The sequence below is a fragment of the Hippoglossus stenolepis genome, chromosome 2 (genome assembly GCF_022539355.2).
Source record: "Hippoglossus stenolepis isolate QCI-W04-F060 chromosome 2, HSTE1.2, whole genome shotgun sequence".
NCBI classification, from domain to species: Eukaryota; Metazoa; Chordata; class Actinopteri; order Pleuronectiformes; family Pleuronectidae; genus Hippoglossus; species Hippoglossus stenolepis.
In genome coordinates, this window is record NC_061484.1 from 20414923 (window position 1) to 20437327 (window position 22405).

Sequence of the window (22405 nt, forward strand, 5' to 3'; positions counted from 1 at the left end):
ATATCACAGCAAAAAGATTTAAGACTCAAGTGCATCATATTAATCCAATGGGGCATGATTTAAGTACAATGTCACAATGAAACATCTTTTCTAAAGCAAACACTTTAGTTTTGGTCACAGTTGAAGGACTATTTCATCTTTTTATCTCTATTTTTTTTAAATTTACGGGACAGTCATATGTTATTAAGATGCCTTTTGTGGGAAAAAAATGTGAGCTCTTGCTTTTCTAACTTTGACAATTTCACAAAAAGGTCATGCTTTATACAGATTACCTCACTCAGCCACTGAAGTTAAGTGTTTTGATCATAACTGGCAACCATACACAATGTCTCCTATAAACATAAAGAGGAGGAGGCTTTATCAGTATTTACTTTGTGTTTGTGAAACAGCAGTTCATATTCAGTCACACCTGGATTAGGTGCAGAAGCAAGACACTTTGGAGACACCTTCTGAATACGTGTTTTAAGAGATAGGGGAAGATCTCAGGCTTTGTTCGGGGGGAAGGTTTCCTGTTGTGAAAGTATGTTTTTCGAAACTGAGAACGTGCAAAAACTGAACTGGCACAAGTATGTTGAAGGTACTGTCATTTCCCTTGGCACTGTAGCCGTCGATGACCCCAAACAACACCTAAACTCACCATTGCAAAAACTCCTCATTATAATAATATTACACATCCCCTTGTATAGATGCAAAGTGCAAAAACTGAATTAGTATACTAAAGCTCATAAACATAAACAGACAAAAAAACAAAAAAAATCAAATAGAAATACAGAGAATGATATCAGTGTAGGAGCCTAAAAAAGCATGCCGGCAACCTCTGAATACCTAACAAGTAGATAAAGCAAGTCACGTGATATTCTTTTTTTCCTAGGACTCAGTTTAAAACATATCTTTGAAGCTAACATAAATGAATCAAGCTAGTAAGATGCTACCTCTTTCTTGCCTATAGCTGGAAGTATTGTACTGGACTGTAACATAAAACCATAAGGATCGAGAGAGAGAGAGAGAGAGAGAAAGAGAGAGAGAGAGAGAGAGAGAGGAAAAAAAAAAGAGCAAACAACCATCAATACAAATCTTTTACACCAAAAGCCTCTTGGGACATTATTTACAAATGAAGCTGTCATGCTTTTGTAAGGGGGTTCATTTAAAAGCTATCATTACACAAATACAACGAGAAGATTTTCTTTTTTTTTTTTCTCAGTACTATTATTTCTGCAGGCAAAGTCACAAATAAGAGTTTGAATAGATTCTTTGGAGACGGACATGAAAACAAAGTGGGGGAGAGGTTTGAAAGGAAAGGGGGTACAAGTTTGGAGTTTTGTTATAAAGTAAACTCCGTACTCAAGAGTATCGTCCTGTTCTTCCAAAGAAGGTGAAGTCAAAGGTCAAAATAATAAACTGTATTTAGAGTCAATGAATTTTATAGAGGGACATACAAATGTCTTGCAATGACTTACAGAGGGAGGGCAGGAGGAACACAAGCACTTAGCCTGCATTTGATGGCCCTGGGCTGGGGTTAAAAGCTAATTTGAGGAGGAATAAGGATGAGGAACGACGGGAGGAGCGGGCAGACTGACAGGAGGGTAGAGTAGAAAGTCATTATTTAGTCTATTATTGTAGAGAAGGGCATGTTTTTATGGAGGTTGGGGTTCTGAGAGTGTCGGTTGCGACTGCGCACTGAGCTGAACACCATGTTGCAACCGGGAATTTTGCACTTGTGCATCTCTCGCAGGTGCACAGTCTTGTAGTGCACGCGCAGGGTCCCTTTGTTGCTGTACATTTTGTGGCAGATGTTGCAGAGGATCCCACTGCCGCCACTATTACTGCCCCCGGTGGACGAAAGGAGGAATGGTGAGGAGGGAGGTTCCAACCCCTCACCATGTCCTTCTCCTCTGAGTTCTCCAGTCTCATCCCGCTGCCCAATTTCAGCTTGCCTCTCGGCACGCTGGGAGCAGTCCTCTCCCTCGCTGTTACCCTCCTCCTCATCCTCTTCTCCATCCTCCTCCTCCAGGTCATCCAGAAGAATGCCTTCATCGCTGCCCTCATCTGACTCATGTGAGGAGTGGACACTGCTGCTGGATTGAACACTTGATGTGGTGCTCAGGTCCAGCACCATGTAGTCATCTGGCTGGCCATGGGAGAAGCCGTTGGTGTGGTGATTTTTGAGGTTGTGGCTGAGAGGGTGGTGGAAATACTCATTGCTCATGGGGGAACGGGCATCGTGGTTCAGGCCGGTGTGTCCAAGGCTGGCGCCTCCGATGCCCATCCCAGCCATAGGGTCCAAGCCCATGTGGTGCCCGGCGTAGATCTTAGCCAGTATCTCAGCTCGCAGGTCCTTGGGCAGTGGCGTGAGTTGGGGGTCCAGGACAATGTCGTCCAGCTCTTTGGTCAGCAGTTTGCGGTGCAGGTTGATGTTGGAGCTGTGCCTAACGTGGGTAAACATAAACATTTCTAGATCAGTATACGAAAACTGTAATAGAATACCAAATAGCCACAGTGATGAAATCCAAACTTCTCCTCTTCAAAGTTCAAAGTTCAATATATATCTAGGAACCACTACATATAGAAATATTCTTACTATCAGTGGAGATACACAGAGATTAACAAAGAGAGAGAGAAATCCACCCTGCAGCTCTCCGCAGAAAAGAGGACTAACATTAGAGAGAGAGAGAGAGAGAGAGAGAGAGAGAGAGAGAGAGAGAGAGAGAGAGAGAGAGAGAGAGAGAGAGAGAGAGAGAGAGAGAGAGAGAGAGAGAGAGAGAGAGAGAGCATACTGCTAGTGTTTACTGCTGTCAGCATGTCTGCACTGCACGGCCCTCAAATCCAATAGACTCTGACTCAATTAAATACTCCACCATATTGAATGGGAGTTTATCAATTGATTCGAGCTGTGGTAATGTGATAATCGAGGGGAACTGGATAGCATATTAGCACTAGGCCCTGACAGCATTATCGCATTCGCTCCCTATTGGAGGTGGCTTAATCGAGCACCTCAGTGAACATGTCTTTATGTAGCCCTGGATTTAATTAAGATGGACATTTTTTCCCAAACACAAAGCAAACTATATCACACAATGTGCTACAGCTGATGAAAGAAAGTCAGTAACAAGTGCCATGCTTAAGCCAGGCTACAATTAGTGAGGATTTTAGTGAGCACACAAAGCCATGCTAAAGGATGCTGGGGCAAAATGGGCTTGAAAAATCAAAATTCAAAGCTTTTTTTTGCTCCAATTTCACAGTTGCCAAGTTGGAGTAAGAAAAAAAGGGGGAGACCCACTGCACACAATGTCACAACAAAACTGCAAAACACGGAAAAAAGGAAACTTAAGCAACTATCACCAGTGTCAGATAAGACATACACAAGGCCCACTCCCAGAATATCAGGTCAGCACTCAAATGAAATCAGAAAATATGCAAACACTCAGTGCCTTTTTAATGTGAAGGGTATCCATGCAGGGAGGGCACGTGTGGGAGAAAAAAAAATCAAAACAAAAAATAGGGAGGGGGAGAATCATCCTTAGCAGGACGGGCAAAGATGGAGTCACAATGGATAGTAGAGCTTACCAGCAGTGGCAGGGTTGATGCAGTCAAAAAGGGTCCCTTTCCTTTAATTATTTACTTCCCTATCCGACATTGTCCTGCAAGAGGTAAAAATACATTCATTTGAGGGACCCTTTTCTGTGAACCAAGCAACCAGGAGCCCGTCCACTCGAGCATTGTCAGCATTGAGGAGAGGGGGAGCGTGGCAAATCGATTGGCTGTGGCTGTCACTGCATGTGTGTGTGTTTGCACGTGCTAGTGTCTTTTTGTGTGTGTGTGTGCGTGTGTGAAAAACAGAAAATATACTACCTCCTTCTAGCAGGACTTCGATCAAAAAGACTATATAAATCCTTTGTTCTTTTTTATCCTTTGATAGTACAGTTGCACCCATATGGCGTTGGCTTATGGCTGGAGCATGGGAGTCATGATTCAATGTCTGTGGCGCTGAGCCTGTATCCCTGTCTAGTCAAGTACATGTGTGGACACTTGGCTGTGAGAGGCCAGAGTGCTTTAAGAATGTCCAGGAAAGTCGGGGATCAATATATAGAAAATGTGACAATTTCTGCAGGGACACCATGCAGCTAACTGGCTTTGATGTGAGAAGGGGGGGGTCATAGATTTGCTGTGTTAAACTTTACGTGCGCGATGCTGTTGATGATGCTCAAGTAGGCAGGTCCTTTGCAACATGTCTCCATCTCTAAAACAACACCTTCTCACTGCTAATAAGCTCTAATTTAACCATTGCTATATCTCGGTTTTAAAGATATTAAAGTCAAACATGCTAAACATCATGCAGTAAGTAGTCTGCGCTAGAGCTACAGTAGCCAGTCTAAATACTCAAGATTCACATCACAGGGTCAGAAAATTACAACAATATCTAAACCAGAATCTTTATGCATTTTACAGATGTATGCAAATAAAATAGATGTGAGGAAAAATGTCATTTGTAACCAGTTAAAATGATTAAGACTAAAGAGGAGAGAAAGAGTCCAGTTTATGATTATTTGCACAAACATTGTTTAGTGTCGGCCATGCTGCATTGCCCTGAATAATCCAAGTAACTCGGCTGAATCTACACACAGAGGGTATAATGCATTTATCCCTTCATTTATCAGATTTAGACTTTCTGCCCCATTTCCCACTCCCCTCTATCCCTTCACCTCCATCCCTCCACCTCAGTACGTTCCATCTTTCCTCCCCCAAACCCAACTCCTTAGCCCCCGCTTCCATCTCTTCCTCCCTGTTGGCCAGTAATGTGGCTGGCAAACCAATTTGACAGTCTCATCTTCGCCCAAAAGATGGGGGAGGCCTCCTGAGAGCCCATTTTTGACTGTGCAGAGGAGGCAGAGCGAGTGTGTGCCTGTCCCAACTGGCGTTAATCATCCGATGGCCCTTGCCCTTGTTGTTGTGTCAGTGTGTGTGTATGTGTGCGTATACGTGCGCGCATGTCGTCTAAATGACTCATAATGCGTAAATGAGATGGAAAGCTGAGTGGTATTAAACTGACACCAGTGGTCCTTTGTCTTTCCTGTCATTTGGGGTGTGTGATGAGGTTTGGGCGCATGTGGGAGGACAAGAGTTTTAGTAACATTTATCACTCTCCGCCACTGTTACATCTCCTTTGTATTGTTTCAGCCTATTCCACAGTACAATATAAAAGAGTGGATACACATTAAATATGCATTCAATATCACATGAAAACATTGTTATGTACAAGTAACGATTTGAAAAGCCTATTGATTACAATGTGCTTGTGTGGGTGTCTCTGTTATTTAACTAAGAGAGTGAAATAATTCCCTTTTATTCTGCACAAAATACATCAGAGGGATGCATGTAGGCAATGATAAACCAAAGGGGTGTAATATAAAAGTTTCCATCTTTTAATCAGCAGATATTTTAACGAGGGTAAGTGGCTTTCGCTAACGTATTCTCTCTAAACGCAGCACGCCCTTTGTTTATAAGAGACAAACAGAGAGCTGATTGCGGAGCAGCGGAACTGGGCCTACATGCCGAGCGGGGACCGAGGGACACGGAGGGAGACGGAGAGAGAAAGGAGAAGGGAGGAAAGAGACTCTCCAACATAATTAACCTTCACTCTCCGTTTGCAGTGGCCCATGTGGGTACGACGGGCTGCGCACTGCTGCACCGTGGGAATGTAGGGAAGGGAGGACACTGACTTGCGGTAGCGACGTAGAAGGAACAGGTTATATGCTGGAGTGAAGGTCAAAGAAAATAAAGCGGGACAGGCTGATGAAAGTGAGATAAGTAAGGCAAAGCTCGTCTCCAGGTTAGAAAATATTATTAACGAGGCTAATAATGGCCGTGATTACTGGTATGTGCACCTTTCCAGCAGTTAATCATGCACCTTCTTCAACACTTCAGCCGACGCTGCTCGCTCCCCACAATAAATATGCAATCATTTACCTCCGTGCAGCAGGCTGCCGGGAGGCTGGGATAAAACAGCCCACTGTAAAACCACATACACACACTCACACACACTTATGTCGCACTCTGTTTTACACTCAAAAACACACACATTACATGCTTGCTCAAGGGCACGATGAATTATCGTTTCCTGTATGTGTGTGTGAACCGTCTACAGTCTTACTTTAAACATGTGTGCAGTGTAAAATAAAAAGGGCAGGAATTCAAACAGAACAACTACTTCTGACACTCTTTCAATGCTAGTGCATTTCCAGTGTCCTACCCTGACAATGTCATCGCGCCTGTTGTTTCTCTCTGTAGTTTGAATGACTTCTTCCTTTTCTTCTTCACTTTGATACGGGAGCTTTTGATCCTGCTGTCTGATGGTGTGTTTACGTGCCTTTGGCTTTTCACTCGGTCAATGGGCTAATCAGATATGCGAGGTACTTAAGACTTCCCTGTTGCTGGATGTCAACAGCTGTTTGGAAGGAATTGAGAAGAGGATGCCAGGCAGGCCTGCATATTATAATGCTACTTAACTAGCATGGATTATTCAGCTGTGAAAATAAGACTAAATAACAACTAGGGTACCGTTCCCTTATTTAAATTCAAATTATTTTTCTAATATTTGTTGTTTATCTGTTGAAGAGAATTACTTTGGTTTAAGTATTAAATGTTGTGTCTGAGGTGAAACACTGCAGGGAGGCTTATTAATTGTTACTCCTATCACTGTTGACAAAAAAAATCATATTAGGAGAGAGAATTGGACTTGATCTAATTTACTAGTAATAAACATTTGAAACATTATTTTGTGCAAATATCTTTCTACGTGCAGTTTCTTAATCTTATCAGCGCAAATGCTCTCATGAAAACAACCAAATTATTTTCCCTTTTTATTGCTACCATTACACTCGAACATGCATTATATCATTAGAGGATTATCCAGGGACAGATTTGATGAGAGCCCGGCTAGTGTATTGACTCGTCTCAAAGCCCCAGGATTCCTTCAGCTATGCAATGCCCCTCTTCTGTTGTTTTGTTCCCTGTTTGAACCAGCGGCAGAGTAATATGTCCCATATGCTATCAGGAATTTATCCCCCACAGAAAAAGTATGGAAACAATAGTGTGCTTGGGTCTCACCCACTCAGAGCTATACAGTACACCCCCGGCTCAAAGATGTATTAATACATTAGATTCACAATTGTCCCTCATCACTACAAAGTTATTTCTATCTCTCATATATTCTGCCACCTTTTGTGTTCAAACAGCATTTATATGGTGGTGTTTCTCATAGTGGAGTAAAACTCTATCACACACACAAACACATTCAAAGTGACACATGAGGAGAGAGAGCACATGAAGCGTTGTGTTGACATGTTCCCTTATTCCCTTCCAGAGAAGTCTAATCTGCGAGCCCTTCTGTGTCTGTCTACAGCCGACCACTAAACCTTGGCTTTGATACCAAATACCTGGCTGCATATTTGTGAAAAATGCTCCTTCCCCTCTGCGCCCTTTTCCCACATCTTTTCTTACAATTATATTTCCTATGAAAGCTCATTCAAGTTTGAAGGGACTAAATCATTCACTCTGCTCTGTCTGTAAATTACCGATGGCACTTTATTCTGTGAGCTATTCTCTTAAGTTTTTTTCCTCCATCACAAAACTCTATGGGACTTTCTTTTTTTTCAATTGGATTTATTTTAAAATAAGTAGTTTTCTTTTCTTTGCTATTTGTACATGTCCCCTATGTGTGTGTGTGTGTGTGTGTGTGTGTGTGTGTGTGTGTGTGTGTGTGTGTGTGTGTGTGTGTGTGTGTGTGTGTGTGTGTGTGTGTGTGTGTGTGTGTGTGTGTGTGTGTGTGAGTGTGAGTGTGTTACACATGTTACACAGCAGGCCGGTCATGCCTCAGGCCTTCTCTATTTCTGACGAAGGGAACTAACAAAAATCACTGGTGGCAGCACAGCACACCGAGGCAGTGGATGCTAAAATAACACTTGCTGTCATCTTGCGGCTGTCGGCACAGCTGCATCAGGTGAGCAGCAGGGTTGCACCTTCACAAACACTAAGTTGTCACCTGTTCTGCTCCCCCCTGTTCCCCTCCCACATGCATTCTAATACGAGTCCCAGAATCTCCTGCTCTATTTACATGCTGCTAATGAACAAACATCGGTAGGAACAGATGCCACTGAAATAACAAATGCATTAAAAGGCTTGGGGTGGAGAAGGAGCAGCAAGTTTAGGAGGAGAGAGTTAGCGGTGGTGGATTTTTTCATCTTTACGCAATAAAGAACAGAAATAAAGAGACTGTTATGTTGAACAGCATAGTTCTGTTTAAGAGATAAAGGTATTTGTTACACTTGATTGTTTACATGACTGGGAATATAATTTTCTGTGTCACCAAATCTGAAAGTTTTTCAAGTATAAACAATACTGATGTATATTGCTCCTAGATATTTATAAAGGATTGTGAATGGGACATTTCTTATTAAACATGACTACACTGGCTAATTTAACTCGAAAAAGTCCCTCCCATTATGCAAAAAAACAAAAATAAAATTGAATTCCTTGGGGAGCCTGAACTAGCCCAGGGCACCAGTGATGTGAATGTACCTTCCGCTTGAATTATAGCATGAACCTGGTGCCAGTGCGGCTGCAGTATATATATTCTGCAGAGTGAGTGTGTGGAACTGATATGTGCTAACAAGCCCAGGTGAGCATGGCTAGCCTCACCTCCTAATGCGCTAATAGATGCAGTGGTTTGACAAACTGCTGTCTATGTTAATATATGCGCCTTCACCGCCCTGTGACAAGGTGAGGTAGTGAGGGCAGGTAAACAACACACTGCAGCTGGGGGGTTTATGGGTACATCAGAGTACTTGTATGAATGTGTGTGTATGTGTTTCTGATCCTAACACCCTACTCTTCTGAACTTTGACTTGACAAGCAGCAGATGTCCTTGAATTCATTTTTCAGTGTTCCATTAGCTAACAGATGTTAAAGTGATAGCCTTGGAAGGTAAATGTGATACAGTAATGAAATACTGCAGTTAAATCTTGCTTTATCAACTTCAAATAGAAAGACATTTCTCTCCCAAAAATGCCAATATCTAACATTTTGACATGGCTTTTATAAAACATATACTCTGTAGAGTTATGTAGTGGCAGTTTGTAAGTCATGTTTTAAAATAAAGACAATTAAATATTTCCATTGAACCTACCTGCAACTGTCACAATCACATTAAAAGGAATAGGTTACAATACCAAGTTCTAGCACTAACCTGTCTCGGCTCCGCCGGGAAGGGAAAGCGGCGTTGCATCCAGCCACAGTGCACACGTGCATCTCTTTGAGGTGCACATTCTTGTAGTGCAGTTTCATGCTGTAGGAGCTCTTGAAAGTCTTCTTACACACATAGCAGATCTTGGGGTCAGGACTTGAGCATGGATCTCCCTCCGGTGATTGAGAAGAAAGGAATTTGGGTGGACTGGCACCATAGCCCATCGAAGAGATGAAGCTCTCATGCAGGGCAGCCATACTCGCAGCAGCGGCAGCAGCCGCTGCCATGCCTCCGTTGTAGATGCCATACTGGCCCATGCAGAACATGTCATAGGTAGGATCATTCAGTTCTTCCTTGATCTTCATAGGGTGGTGATGAGGAGAGGGTGAGGAAAGGCCCTTGCCTTCCATTTCCTTTCGCAAATGAGCTTCCTCATTTGCCTCATCATCCTGTTCCTTGTCCAGACCTCTTCCAACCCTGCTGTGTTTTGGATGTTCATCCACATCCATGAGCTCATCCCGGTAGAACATCTTGGAATCAGAGTTTTCAGATTCGTTCTCAAAGTCTCTCTCATGGTCCTGGTCTTCAGAGGTGAAGCTGTCCATGCAACGTAATTCACCAGAGCTTCGCAGATCATTACCTCCCCTACTGTCACTACGGTTCCCTTCACGGCATTCATCTTCACTCTGTCTCATCATGCCTCTCAGAGCTAACCCAGGGCTCATCTCATCCTGAGAAGGGGATTGCTGCCCACTACCACCACTGTGATTTCCATTACCACTGCCACTGTTGTGGCTGTTACAATTTCCATTGATTTTGATGTTGTTGTGAAGAAGTGATGACTGGTGATGATGGTGATTTCGGTGAATGTTATCTTCATCATCTTCATCTTTGTCATCGTATTCATCCGCCACATCAATCACCTCCTTCTCAATCTTTACTGGCATGCTAGATTTACGAGGCTTCTTTTTGGGTGTGGGGTCACTGATGCCACTTGTGAGGTCATTATTGGCGCTAGGTGTAGGTAAGCGGTGGGACATGGGTCCTGCCTCTGACATATGAACATTATTATGTGAAGCCACAGCTGCAGCCAGGAGGTGCTGGTCCATCAGGCTGGTACTATTAGTGGCAGTGGGCAGGATGGGGCTTGTGGGCAGTGACACTGGAGGGCTGACAAGGTCTGCAGGGGACAACAGTGTACGGTAGAATGGGGGCACTGGCTGGACTGGTTGAACTGACTTCAACGAGGGAAACACCAGTGGACTTTGCAGAGGTGACTGAAGCATAGGGTCTACTGGTGGGGTAGTGAAGCCCAGTGGTGGCCTTCCAGGGCTGGTAAGTGTGAAGCCACCATTCTTGGTGCTTGAGATGACAGGTGTACCAGGGGCTGAATTGGAACGGATGAGGTCCTTGTCACGGTTATTGCGCAGCATTGGCATGTGTAGCCTTGGGTTGGGATTGGCACTGTGACGATTACGGCTGCGAAGTGAGCTGAAGACCATATTACATCCCTCAATGGTGCAACGGTGTTTAATCTTCAAGTGTACAGCATTATAATGTATCTTAAGGGTACCTTTGTCATAAAAGGTTTTGCCACAAGAATTGCAGCACACACGACCCTTGCGTGAAGTGGATCCCATGCGGCGCATGCGATGCATCTTTGAGGAAAAAGAAGAATGGGTGATGGTTTTAGACTGCTCGTCCTTTACAAAGTGGTGGTGGACCTGATGGTCACTCAAGCTATTGGACTGCTGAGATTGATTTTGGGACTGCTGTTGACCCTGTTGGAGCTGTGTCTGTTGTTGAGATTGATGGGTGGAAGGGGTTGGCGAGATGGGTGATGCCCTATTGTTGGGCTCTGTCTTGGGTTCAATGTTGTTGTTAATGGCTCCCAGGGCTCCACGGTTTGGGCTCTGGCCTGAGCGGAAGGGTGACAGGGACACTTCTGACTCACTGGTCTCCACCTGTTCACCTTGGTTTGGCAGGCTGGGTTCCCTGAGCCGGAGGGCGGACTGTTCCATAGGCAGGCCATTTGGCGGCAAACCAAGCATCGGAGCAGAGACTGGGTTAATGTATTGGAAGGGCAGGAGGAAGGCTAAGCTGTTGGGGATATTCTCAAAATGGTGAATGCTCGATGGGCTGCTGGTTTCCAGATGCGTCAGGAGTCCAGGGCTGCGGGTCCTGCTGTTGCTTTCAATGAATGTCCTAATACCGGAGTCTGTCTTGGAGGAGGGAACTGTAACTGCCTGACCTTCCTTCTCCTGAATGGCCATCAGCTCCACAATGGATTTGGTCTCACCAAAGCGCAAGAACTGCTGCAGGGTGATGATCTCTTCTTCTCGGGACATGATGGACCAGCGGTCTAGCACCTTGCCTGCAGTATCCTAGATGCCCCACAAGAGAGAAGAGAGAAGACAGAAACACAAACCATTATTGATTGTGCATAATCAGTGTGGTCAAAGAAAAGGATAGAGCAGGGGTTAGTTTGTAAGGGCAAGCTTTTCTGCTCATGAAATTCAGAGGCCCCTAGAGCGACATGTAACTAACAGAGCTTTGTCAAATACCACTCCCCTTCTCTTTCCCATATACCATTTTTTTTAGAAGTCTGCTCTGAAAATGTGATCATTAATCAAACAATGACAGTGTTCAGGAGTTTAATCGAGTCCCAAGTAAACAAATAAAAATCATTGAGGTTGTTCTATAAACAGGAATATGTCTGAGCTAGAACAAATTTGTAAAAAAAAACTAAACATAAAATATAATATTTAAATAAAGCCACTAATCTCTACTTGGCTGACAGGATTTCGATCAGTATGGCTTTGGTCATTCAAAGATAAAAAATGTTTACGCAAGGCTGAATATTTATCATGATTCATGTTAGTGGGGGTTCTCAGGATGTACAACTTGTGTAACCTTAAGTACTAATCATATCATATGTCAATAAACAAACTGTTTCTCATCAACTAGTAATGGTGAAATCCGCATACGTCATTTACGGCATCCTCAACTAATGATGCATTTTTGTTGACAGTGGCACAAATCTAAAAGAACAAATATTAACAAAAGATATTTTTTTAACAACCCCTGGCAGAACTTTTCCAGTGGGACTTGGGCATTTTTCCAAATAGAGCAATTTACTTGGCTAGTCTTTTGGAGATGTGCTATTAATTGCTGAAAAATAAAAAGGCTTGAAAATGTGAACATTGTCAAAACACCAAGGGATGACAGGGGATTCTGGGAAAATAATCTTGGCAGATCCTGAAAATTGACTTTGTGGTTGAGCTACTGCATTGAATTTTGTCCTTGTGTATGAACCCACATCTTTTCCTGCTTCATAGCACCGATGACAGAAGTCTTCACAGAATTATACTCAAACAGTAACTGCCACAGATGTTGTTACATAAGATAGTATGAGTGTTTGTGTGAACAAGATAGAAATAGATGAAAGAGGGAGAGAAAGAGAGACATTGTGTAAATACGGCAGTTCACACACAGGTTCCTGGGGGACCAAGCGCAAGTGACATCAAGGGAATAACGCAAGCGATGACAATTAGTCACAGTGAAATGGTAACGTTTCAAATGTGCTCCAAGCTGCTGGCATCTATAAAACATAAATGGCAACTCTGGTGAGTAAAAAGCTGTAAAAACCAACATCACAAAGCACAAAGGGCCTGTAAGGAGAAAACAGAAGATAAATGTTTTAAGAGAGACAGCTAAAGAGAGAGAGAGAGTCAGGGAGAGACCCAGAGTAAGACGAGCAGAAAAACAGAGAAAATAAAAGTGTGAGTGGTTTCATATCATGCCCTTAGAAATACTGGAGAAATAGATTCTTCTGAGACGAAACATCAATAGTCACTGGGGTATTTGTTGTTAAATATACATTAAAAAACATTTTATACTTTCATTCTGTGCGCGCTCTGGAGTTTTTGCCTGAAGGTATGACTTTAAATTCTAGCCTGGGCACTATTATTTCATACTGCATGGCCATATGGGCATTAGTACTTTTATTTGATTTAATTGAAACAAAAAAATGAAAGCAAATTAGAAAGTGAATCTTTAAACAGTTCCACAGCCAGATCATTTCTAAAGAAATTGTAGTTCTAAGAAGCGCTGCAGTCTTTTGATATTTTCTTGTCACGAAAAAAAGAGAAAACATTTTTGAGTGTTAGCCATAATTTACGACTCTGATTAGAAGCAGAAAAAAATTTCTAAAAGCAATTTAACTGTATTATTCTTATGAATAATTGCAGTGAATCTCAATAATCACCGGTAGACCATGTTTAACTCAGTTTATGCCAGTTTAAGACATGTTAATATCACTTTCTTAACTGGCCCACTTTAGATGTTTGCTCTTCAAAACATTCATAAACTCTTATAAAGGAGGTACTTTTAATTGGAGTTCTATTAATAAATTGGGATTCATCTCAATCAATAGTAAAGTTTTGAAAGCATTTTTACACACATCAACTAGATGACTTGACCAATGCCCTTCATACCCACACATACTTCCTGGGCCTGTCTCAATCACTGACTGGATGAAACAGGCCTCTCTAGTCCTACCCTGTTCCTTCAGATCCCCACTCACAAAGTCAAACAAAAGCCAAAACACAGTGACACAGGCCAAACTGCAACCTATTAGTACATGGAAGGGCCAACCAGCTGTCAGAACAGGTCAGCAGCTCTGCTAGGCAGTGGACCCTGCGAGGAGGCCAGAGGACGCTATCCAAGCCCTCCTCGTTAACTGGTCAATTGAGTTTTGGAGGCCAGCAAGTATTTGGGCCAGGGTCGGGCTTTGAGCAGAGAGTCAACGCAAACTCAAAAATGGAGCAAATCAATCTTGAAAAGAACGTGAAGGGAGAAACTCGATCAAGGTTCAGTCCATGTAGAAACTGCTACTGCTTTTTATGCCAAGAAGACTTTTCAATACAATTCAGTGGGTCATTTCCAACAGTATATTTTGCAATCTATCTCTTTGTCTTAAATTTCGCAGGAGATAACCGTCATAAGGAATTATAAACAGTCAAAGGCCAATGTCCACGATTTGGTTGGAGATTAAGTATATAAAGTGTGTTGACAAACATTTGTAGACAAAGGCCCCTATAAGGACTATTACCACAGTGAGTCTCACCATTCCACTCCCCTACATTAGCCCTGTGATGCTGTGAGAGAAACAAATATGCCATTAGAAGCACTTTTACAAGTAGGCACTCATCTTCCAATTAGCTTAATGTGGCCCTCTTTCCCCTATATTTTCCAGGCGTGCCCCACCTCTTCTTGTACACTCCCTCCAGGAAAACTCATTAATCCACCCCTCCCCCATCTCCGCCAGTGCTATGACATATTAGTCTGTCATTATGCATCCCAGAGTCCTTTAAACAATACAGCTAAACCTCTGTTTGCCAGGTTAATGACTATTAGCCAGTAATTACAGAAGAGAGACGAGAGGGTACCCACTTTATCTGTTGGACAGCCTGCTGCTATTAGTTTATTTTATCCGCCTGCCTCCATGTCTCTCAGAATTAATTTAGCAACGGCTGTATTTATTCATCTCTCTGCCGCTGCGACGCATTCTTAATTCATGGCTGTATCTTAATACTGTGGTGCTGGATGTTGTGTAGTGGGGTGTGTGGTGGTGTATCCTCCTTGCAAATTGCTGACAATGAGGATGAGCAAATGATGGCCTTGTCATGGACCAGGGCACCACTGTCAGTTTAAACAAATCAGGCAATTATGCAATTAGCAGGTTATGTGCTGGGCTGTATTAAGAGCCGGGTTGTGCAGCATTGTTAGGTTGCATAGTGTGCATTAGGGATTAACAGCTTAACATGTATATGCTTTTCACTAATTATCACCTATCATATTCAATGATTGAGTCTATTTGGTCAGCATGGAGAGAGATGCTGCGCTGGGCACATTGTAAAAAAAGAAAGAGAAAATATTAGCTAACGGTTGACGAGTCCGTATACACTCAAACAGATGAGAGATCTCAAGACACCGATGGAACTTGTGTAACATAATAGCATGTTGACCTATAAACTGGCATGGTGTGCAGTTATGTAGGACCTGTGTAGTTACACTGCTTCCACTTAAACGTAGGGGCAGTTAAACTGATCATAAGACAGTATCACATTATCGCAAAAAGGAGGATCAGTTCTCACAATGGCAAAATGAACCATGGGAACCACATTGATTCGCCAGTCACCTTGCACTGAATGCGATCTCCACCAAGCCTCGAGGGGATCCCCCATTGATCCTCAGTCCTGCTCTCAGATCCACTTCCTTTAAAAAAACTGCTCTATCCCTGTGTTCGCTACTTCAGGGGAGGTTAAGCAGAAGTTCCTTGTGATCTGAGAAGGTCTTGAACCTTGGTGCTTCCTTTTCCATATTCTGTTTCTCCCCGCTCCACCCCACCCCAACCCGGGCCATATGAATAATGCAGAGAATCTAGTGGCAAGGGGTGCCATGGGGGATGGGTTCATGCAAAGCCCACTGCCTGAAGCCATCACATCAGAGGGCAAGAGCTCCCAAGGCACAGTCTGCTCCCCCATTGGCTCCCCAGTGGCAGAGGTCAGAGGTCGTGTGTGAACAACGAGATCTACTTCTTCCCCTGTGATGGACCAAGGGGAAATCAGTAGCTACGTCCAAACGTGGGTGGAAGACATTTGTAAGAATCATAGAGGTTGAAATTTGCACTGTGTGATCATTGTAAATTCCTCCTTTATGCTTTGCACATCAAAAGAATGTGTTGCTTTGGATGTGACCTTGTGTATCCACCTTTTGATGTTTTCTCAGCTGCGAGGCGGTAACTTGCATCTTTACAGGAAAATGGCAATCTGCTGTACTTTGATATTTAGTCAACAAGTCAACAGTAGAATCATGTCCTCAAACAGTTGTATCCCTATGGAACAATCAGTACCAATTATGTCACAGTGTGGGTGCTTGTAACAGGGCCAGGCAGTGATCTGGATGTTTTTTTAAATATGTAAATATTACAAATGCCAGCCTTTCTATCCTGTTTCCCTTAGATACTCTGGAATGAGTCACATTGAGCTAAGAATAGCACATTGGTGTCATCTTGTACTTCAGCAGAAAGTGGTTTGGTTTTAATAAGTGACAATTTGCAGTTGCATGAGATACAAGAGTTAAAACAGCTCCTGAAAATAATGTTGTATTTTATTCTGTCACTGCTTCCTGTCCTGCTTCTTTTAATTTATTCATACCAACAGCTTAAATAGATATGACAAATAAAATATTCACTATCTTTAATTGTTGAAAGATGAAAGCCATTATTGTTAGCTTTGAAGGGAAAAAAAAGTATTGTGGAAGACCATATGTCGTTACATAGACATACAAATTTTACCTGCCAAATTTGATTTGCCATATAACGTCAACCCTGTTAAGACAGCTGACATGGATGTACGGGTTATTCAATAAAGTCCAGACAGGACCTTCTGCACCAGCTCATGTTCCTGATTAGAACTTGGAACAGATCCACTCAAGTTTGATTCCTACTTTATAATGTAATTAACAGCCATGCAAAGGGCAGTGCCTTGGTCAATATTATGCTCATGAATGCCAGAGAGAACTGCTTGCTGCGCTCTGATCTGAGTAAACGTGAAGAGGCCACGGGGCTTATTTTGCCGGGCCAGACGCACTGATCAACCGACAGGCCGCAAGGTACCCTGCCTTCACCTCTCAACCTGATTTAACTCATGGCTTTGGTTAAAAATTCATGACTGTGTGTTAGTTGTTGCTAAGGGCACACTAATCGACTGTAGTGAGAATTATAGTGCAGTTGCAGACTGAAAGAATGGGGAGGGGGGGGATCAGGCAGGGATTATTATTGAGGACTTCACCACAGACGGGTGAGTCACGATCTGGCACGTCCCAGGTTCCAGGTGGCCTTTAGTAAACAGATTCGTTTTTTTTCCCACTGAATTGTCAATTCTCATCATCTGTATTTTACAAAAAACATGTCATTTTCAAAAAGGTCTCCTAACCTCAGATTCATCCGAGCACCCCCTCCGCCACCGTAACAACCACCCTTTTGGTTTTAAAGCTGTCCCTCGTCATCTTTCAAAAGTGGAAAGGACAGTCCTTTGGCCACAGCCCAGCCGCAGTGCAGATGGGGCAGCACATGGAAACCATTTCAGGCCCCGGTGCACTGTAGAGCGAAGTCGACTGTTTTCTGAGTTCAGAACCTCTAAAGAACCGCCTCGCAGCACTTACATGTGAGCGGTGTCTGGTCCTGGACTGGTGTATCGATTCCCTGTCTCTTTTCACAAAGCATACACAACAACATTGGCTTGCCTCACCCAACTGTGCTAAGGAACCGTAGCTGTGGTCAATGTGTAAAACTCAGCGGACCCAGCACTGAGCTAGAGGGGATGCCTCAGAGAAGAGGGGTGGGGTGATAGGAGCAGCGAGGGAACGCCTGATGGTTCACATTAATTGAGGATGATTCGTGTGATCTCCTGGGTCTGGATGCAGCAGCCAGGTCTGTCATGGGCCTGGGAGACAGATGTGGGGGCCGCTGTGCTCCCTCCAGGGCCAATGGAGAGCAGTGAGGCGGCTGAGAAATGGTCTGTCTGTCCAGGGCGTGTGTGTGTGTGTGTGTGTGTGTGTGTGTGTGTGTGTGTGTGTGTGTGTTGGTAGAGAGAGGGGGGGGCTGACAACCTGCTTTTCGCTCCCTCTTATATCACATCTCCTTTGTCTTGATTACTATTTTGGCAGGAGGCCGGTGCAGAGAAGGTGCATTAACATATGCTCACAATTTGCTCCTTGGCCACATAGTCACATGTTTGTACTGTGTCTTGATGTATCAGTCATTTTTTTCCCCTCTCTTTTGTGTAATACCATGTCACGTTATAGGGTCGTAATGGGCAGCAAACACCGTCTTTCGTAAGACACTTTAAAACTTAAAGCATAAACCTGCACGACACAGGTTGTTTCTGAATACAAAGTTTTGAATAGTTGCAGAAATATGGTAAAATGACTTCCTGGAATGTGGCATTGATCTCCGCACAATCAAAATAATCCACACATCACTTTCATGTTATGTGTAAAAGGAAATAGCTGTGAATGGATCTCGCTGGGAACAGACAGAGGTGTCTGTAATGCACAGACACACTGCATTAGAGGAGCTTTTCAGCTTTCTCCTGTGTTTTTGCTATGGAGCGTGCAGGAGGAAAGAGAATAAGCTAATGGACTCTTTACTTAATGTGATCAGAGCCATTATTGACATGCTGCCAGGAAGATGCAAGACCATTAACTCAAGCCTCTCTCTCACTGTGGTACCTTCCCACCATCCCACTCCTCTCCCCGACAGTATTTCACCGCTGGCCTGACTTGCATACGGAGGAAGGGCCACAAGGGGTTCTGGGTGCCCCAAAGGAGTCTGTGTCATGTTAACTAGGAATCTGTGAAGCCGACTGTTTGGAGAATTGGCAACAAGATGTTGAGCAGGACGAGGTAATTGTAAATCAGTCATTAAAGCAGTGTATGATGTTAGCTTTTGTCCTCAGTCAGTGAGTGAGCGTTGGACAAGTGCTCACATTTTTGTGCAGTATATCTTGATGGTTTAGTTTTCGAAAGGGACCATAAACACTGTAAATTACAGCTAAGGCCGAATGATAAAAGTGCAATAGTGTTTTTTAGGAATATAGCTCTTTTATCGAAGTGAAATAGTGCACTGAGTGGATAAAATGGTCCCAAATTACAAACGTTGCAGTCTCCCTCTTTTTAAACTGCCTCACTGGAATTGTTGCCTGGCATGTAAGTTGGCTCGTTCATTCATCTTGGAGGTGGAGGGTGCCAGTGTGGCTGCAGTGTAATTTACACTACCCCAGCCTATGTGCCAGCACACATCTATCCCTGTGGCCTAGGGGCTCAAGTCGCCAGCGGCCCAGAGGATGTTCGTGTTTATGCACGTGTGTACGTGTGATCGTGTCTGTGATCATGGGGGTACAACAGGAAGTGGTGCTCAGGTCTCTTGGGGCATGGTTCCAGGTCCCTGGGCCTGTCTACTGTCATATGTTCCAGAATTGTGATTACTTACTGCAAAAATAAACACCATTACCATCTGGTGCTGCTTCTTTGTGCTGTAACTTATACACCAAGAAAAGCTCTAGACCATCACAACAGAAAGGAGAACAATAACAGAAAAAAAGTCCAATCTGCACTGTAAAATGTGGCTTTTTGTAAATCTCTGTGCACGTTTGGAAGCATATTCCCAAAACTCATATGAATAGCCTTTATTTTGAAAGCCCAGAATATAATCAGTTACTGAAACCACTTTTGATCTCTCTGAGGGGGCGGCTCGTGAAGAACAAAAGGTTTACGGGGACGCATGGTGAGAAAGTTGGGATGACGGGGGTCATTCAAGAACGTTGAAGCCTTGCAGATCCAGCAGATGTTTGATCCATCCACGGCACATCTGGTCTTCAACACACTCAATCCATTTCACTTGACTTCTCCTTTTTAGATTTTCATTGTTCCTCACGGTCCACTAAACTCCACTTTCCCCCTTGTGGCCCACAAATACTCGTTCACAATCATTCATACTACCCACTTATGTGTAATTTTAACATATAGGCTTTTGTCTTTTGAATGTGATTTGAAGGGTTTGTCTTGTTTTCCTAAGATTTAAATATCTGGCGGTGATCAAACATCTGTATTTTACCTCATGCAGGGAGGTCCCTTCTTGAAGTGGGTTATAAGTTGTAATACCCAGCAATGAACTTTAAACTCCAGTGGCACTAGTCAGGGAAATGAAAGCTGTCATTCTTGCTGTAGTGGGCCCAGGGAGGGTCATACAGTGCTTAACAGTTTCATTGTTTCTTTTATTGTTGGAAACAGAGGGGTGTGCACCGCGCAGGTTTATGAATTCTGGAGCGCGACGTGATGAGAGGACTGTCAACTCCCTTTAACTCTCCATGCAACTTCCTTTCATAAATGTCAACTCTGTGACCCAGCGGCAAATCCCTGGCTGGCTGGGTGGCCGTGTCAGCGGGCCGGCCGGCCACACAATGTCTGCGATTGGCCCCAATGACATTGAGGAAGTGAAGCAAGCCGCCACTCTGTTTGTTCAGAGAGGGGATGCAGGACCCCCTGGAGGTTTAGGCCCAGACAAAAACATAACCTGTGTGAGAGTGTCTGTCTGATACAGGAACATAGTGCGTTTTTGTGTTTGCATGAATGTATTATAATGTTTGTATCTAAAAAAAAAAGAGGATGCAATCCGAAAATGAAACACTTGCCTGAATTTAAGTGCAATCGAATGCGTGTTCCTTGCTGTGTTGATAACACTGTAAGCTCTTCCTGATTGCCATCTATGTGTAATGTAATCTTCCTGTGTTTGGGTCTGGCCTGGACTTACAGTGCTGTGCAGTCCAATTCTATTGATCCCTATAGCCTTGTGGTCTGCAGGGTTCCTGTCTGTAAACGCAATGAGCCGGAGCACATTCCATTCCCCCTCTCTGCCCTGTGTAGCACTACAAGCTAAACAGCCATCACAGAAACTCAATACAGGCAGACCGGGGCCTAGTCGTCAGCCAGCAGCGGTGCCCTACAAGGTCCCGCGAGGATCCCGCTAAGTCAATTCAGTGTCAGTGTAGCATCTCACCTCGCAGACCTGTTGCCAGCCTAATATGTCGTGCTAATATGTCTCTCCATATGAATTACAAGGCAGTGAGAGGAACCCAGATGCAATAAGTATGGATTTGCTAATGTCCATGTTCGGTCTGAGTCTTGTGGGGGGGAGGCTAACGATAGTAATAGCCTTTAACAGGGTGTCTGGCTCTGGCTTGGAGGTGAGATGGGGGCATTCAGACTTCTGGGATTTCTAAGGAGCTCTGGGAAATAAAGTTTCCTCGCTGCCACAGAAGAAAATGGGAAGGAACGAGAGAGATAACATTGAAAGAATTATTAGCGAGGAGTGAGAGAGATGGAAAGGGCGCGATGGGCTGTTAATGCTTTTTTTTTCTGACTATTGATCAACCTGGAGGGCTAGAGGTATTTGGGTTAGAGGTCTCGAAGCCCTTACCTTGTCTGCTGTGTGTCTGTGTGTTAATGTGTTGGACCCATTGATTTGTATTGTGCATGTATAGCTGCTCTGTGTGTAGGCCAAAGCGCCTGACAGAAGAAGAGTGGGATGGGAGCAAAGCTTGGAAAACAGAAGAAAACAAAAAGGTGGGAGAAGAGGTGAGCGTGTGGTCAAATGGGGGCGTAATTAGGAACCGTGTTAAACTCTATATATCGATCAGAGATAATTCACACGCACCATATCTTCCCCTCAGCAAATGTGCCTAGGTGCTTTAATAATTCATGTTGCACATAACTCTTGTTCATTACGCCCAACACCCAATTACATGTGCCTGTTTATCTGATTTCTCTTTTAAGAAAACTGTATCAGAAAGCCTTATGTAAACTAGTATTTAAAACAACAGTTAGATTGAAAATGTAATAATGGGAAGGTTTGGAAATGTGTCATTATATTCGTTAGAATAAAGCCTGCAGTGCTTTCTTGAAGAAATTATATTTTCATATTTTTGAAAATGAGAAAATTAAGTGGGCGAGGGTACAAGTTGTGCAGTTCTTTTTTCTTAAGTTTTAAGCAAAATCATAAGAACCTGGTCCTGCTGATATCAAGTGGATATGCTGTGTGATTAAAATTTTAGTTTTTTTTCTCCTACCCCAAGTCGGGCTGACTAAAAAGAAGTGGAAATTGTGGCTATTTCATGTGAAAAAGCATTTTGGACATTAAAAAAATTGAAACTAGCTTTTTTTTCATAAGAAGATGTAATCACCTTTTCAGACACAGATGCCCAACAAAGAACATATGTTGTATTTTTCTTATAAACACACACACACACACACACACACACACACACACACTGAGAGAGGCCATGCTTGCCATTGGCAATCCCTGCAGGCAGATGTAGAGTGTGTGCCAGCAGCCTGCTGAGTGAGTGGGCCAGTGTGCCCCCAACTCAGTGCCGGGCACTACGCTGAGCCGCTTTGATGTATGTGTGTGTGTGTGAGTGTTTGAGTGTGTAGTTGGAGGTCAGTGCAACAGCAGAGGGACTGTGTAATCCTCTGACATGCCTGTGGAAAAATACAAGGATCCCTCTGACAGTGGCTGAACTAAACTAAAGGCTCAGAGGACCA

General features: G+C 43.5%; 1 protein-coding gene across 2 annotated transcripts in view; it reads right to left on the bottom strand.

Moving 5' to 3' along the window:
* Nucleotides 1–1304: 1304 nt before the first annotated feature.
* Nucleotides 1305–22405, bottom strand: part of bnc2 (basonuclin 2) — a 154036-nt gene continuing 132935 nt past the window's right edge. For both annotated transcript variants that reach the window (XM_035175463.2, XM_035175473.2), the window contains exons 5-6: nt 9242–11622; nt 1305–2426 (exon numbers count right to left, since the gene is read on the bottom strand). In XM_035175463.2, the coding sequence (XP_035031354.1) occupies nt 1604–2426; nt 9242–11622 (3204 nt within the window). In that variant the 3' untranslated portion in view covers nt 1305–1603. The remainder of the gene's footprint in view (nt 2427–9241; nt 11623–22405) is intronic.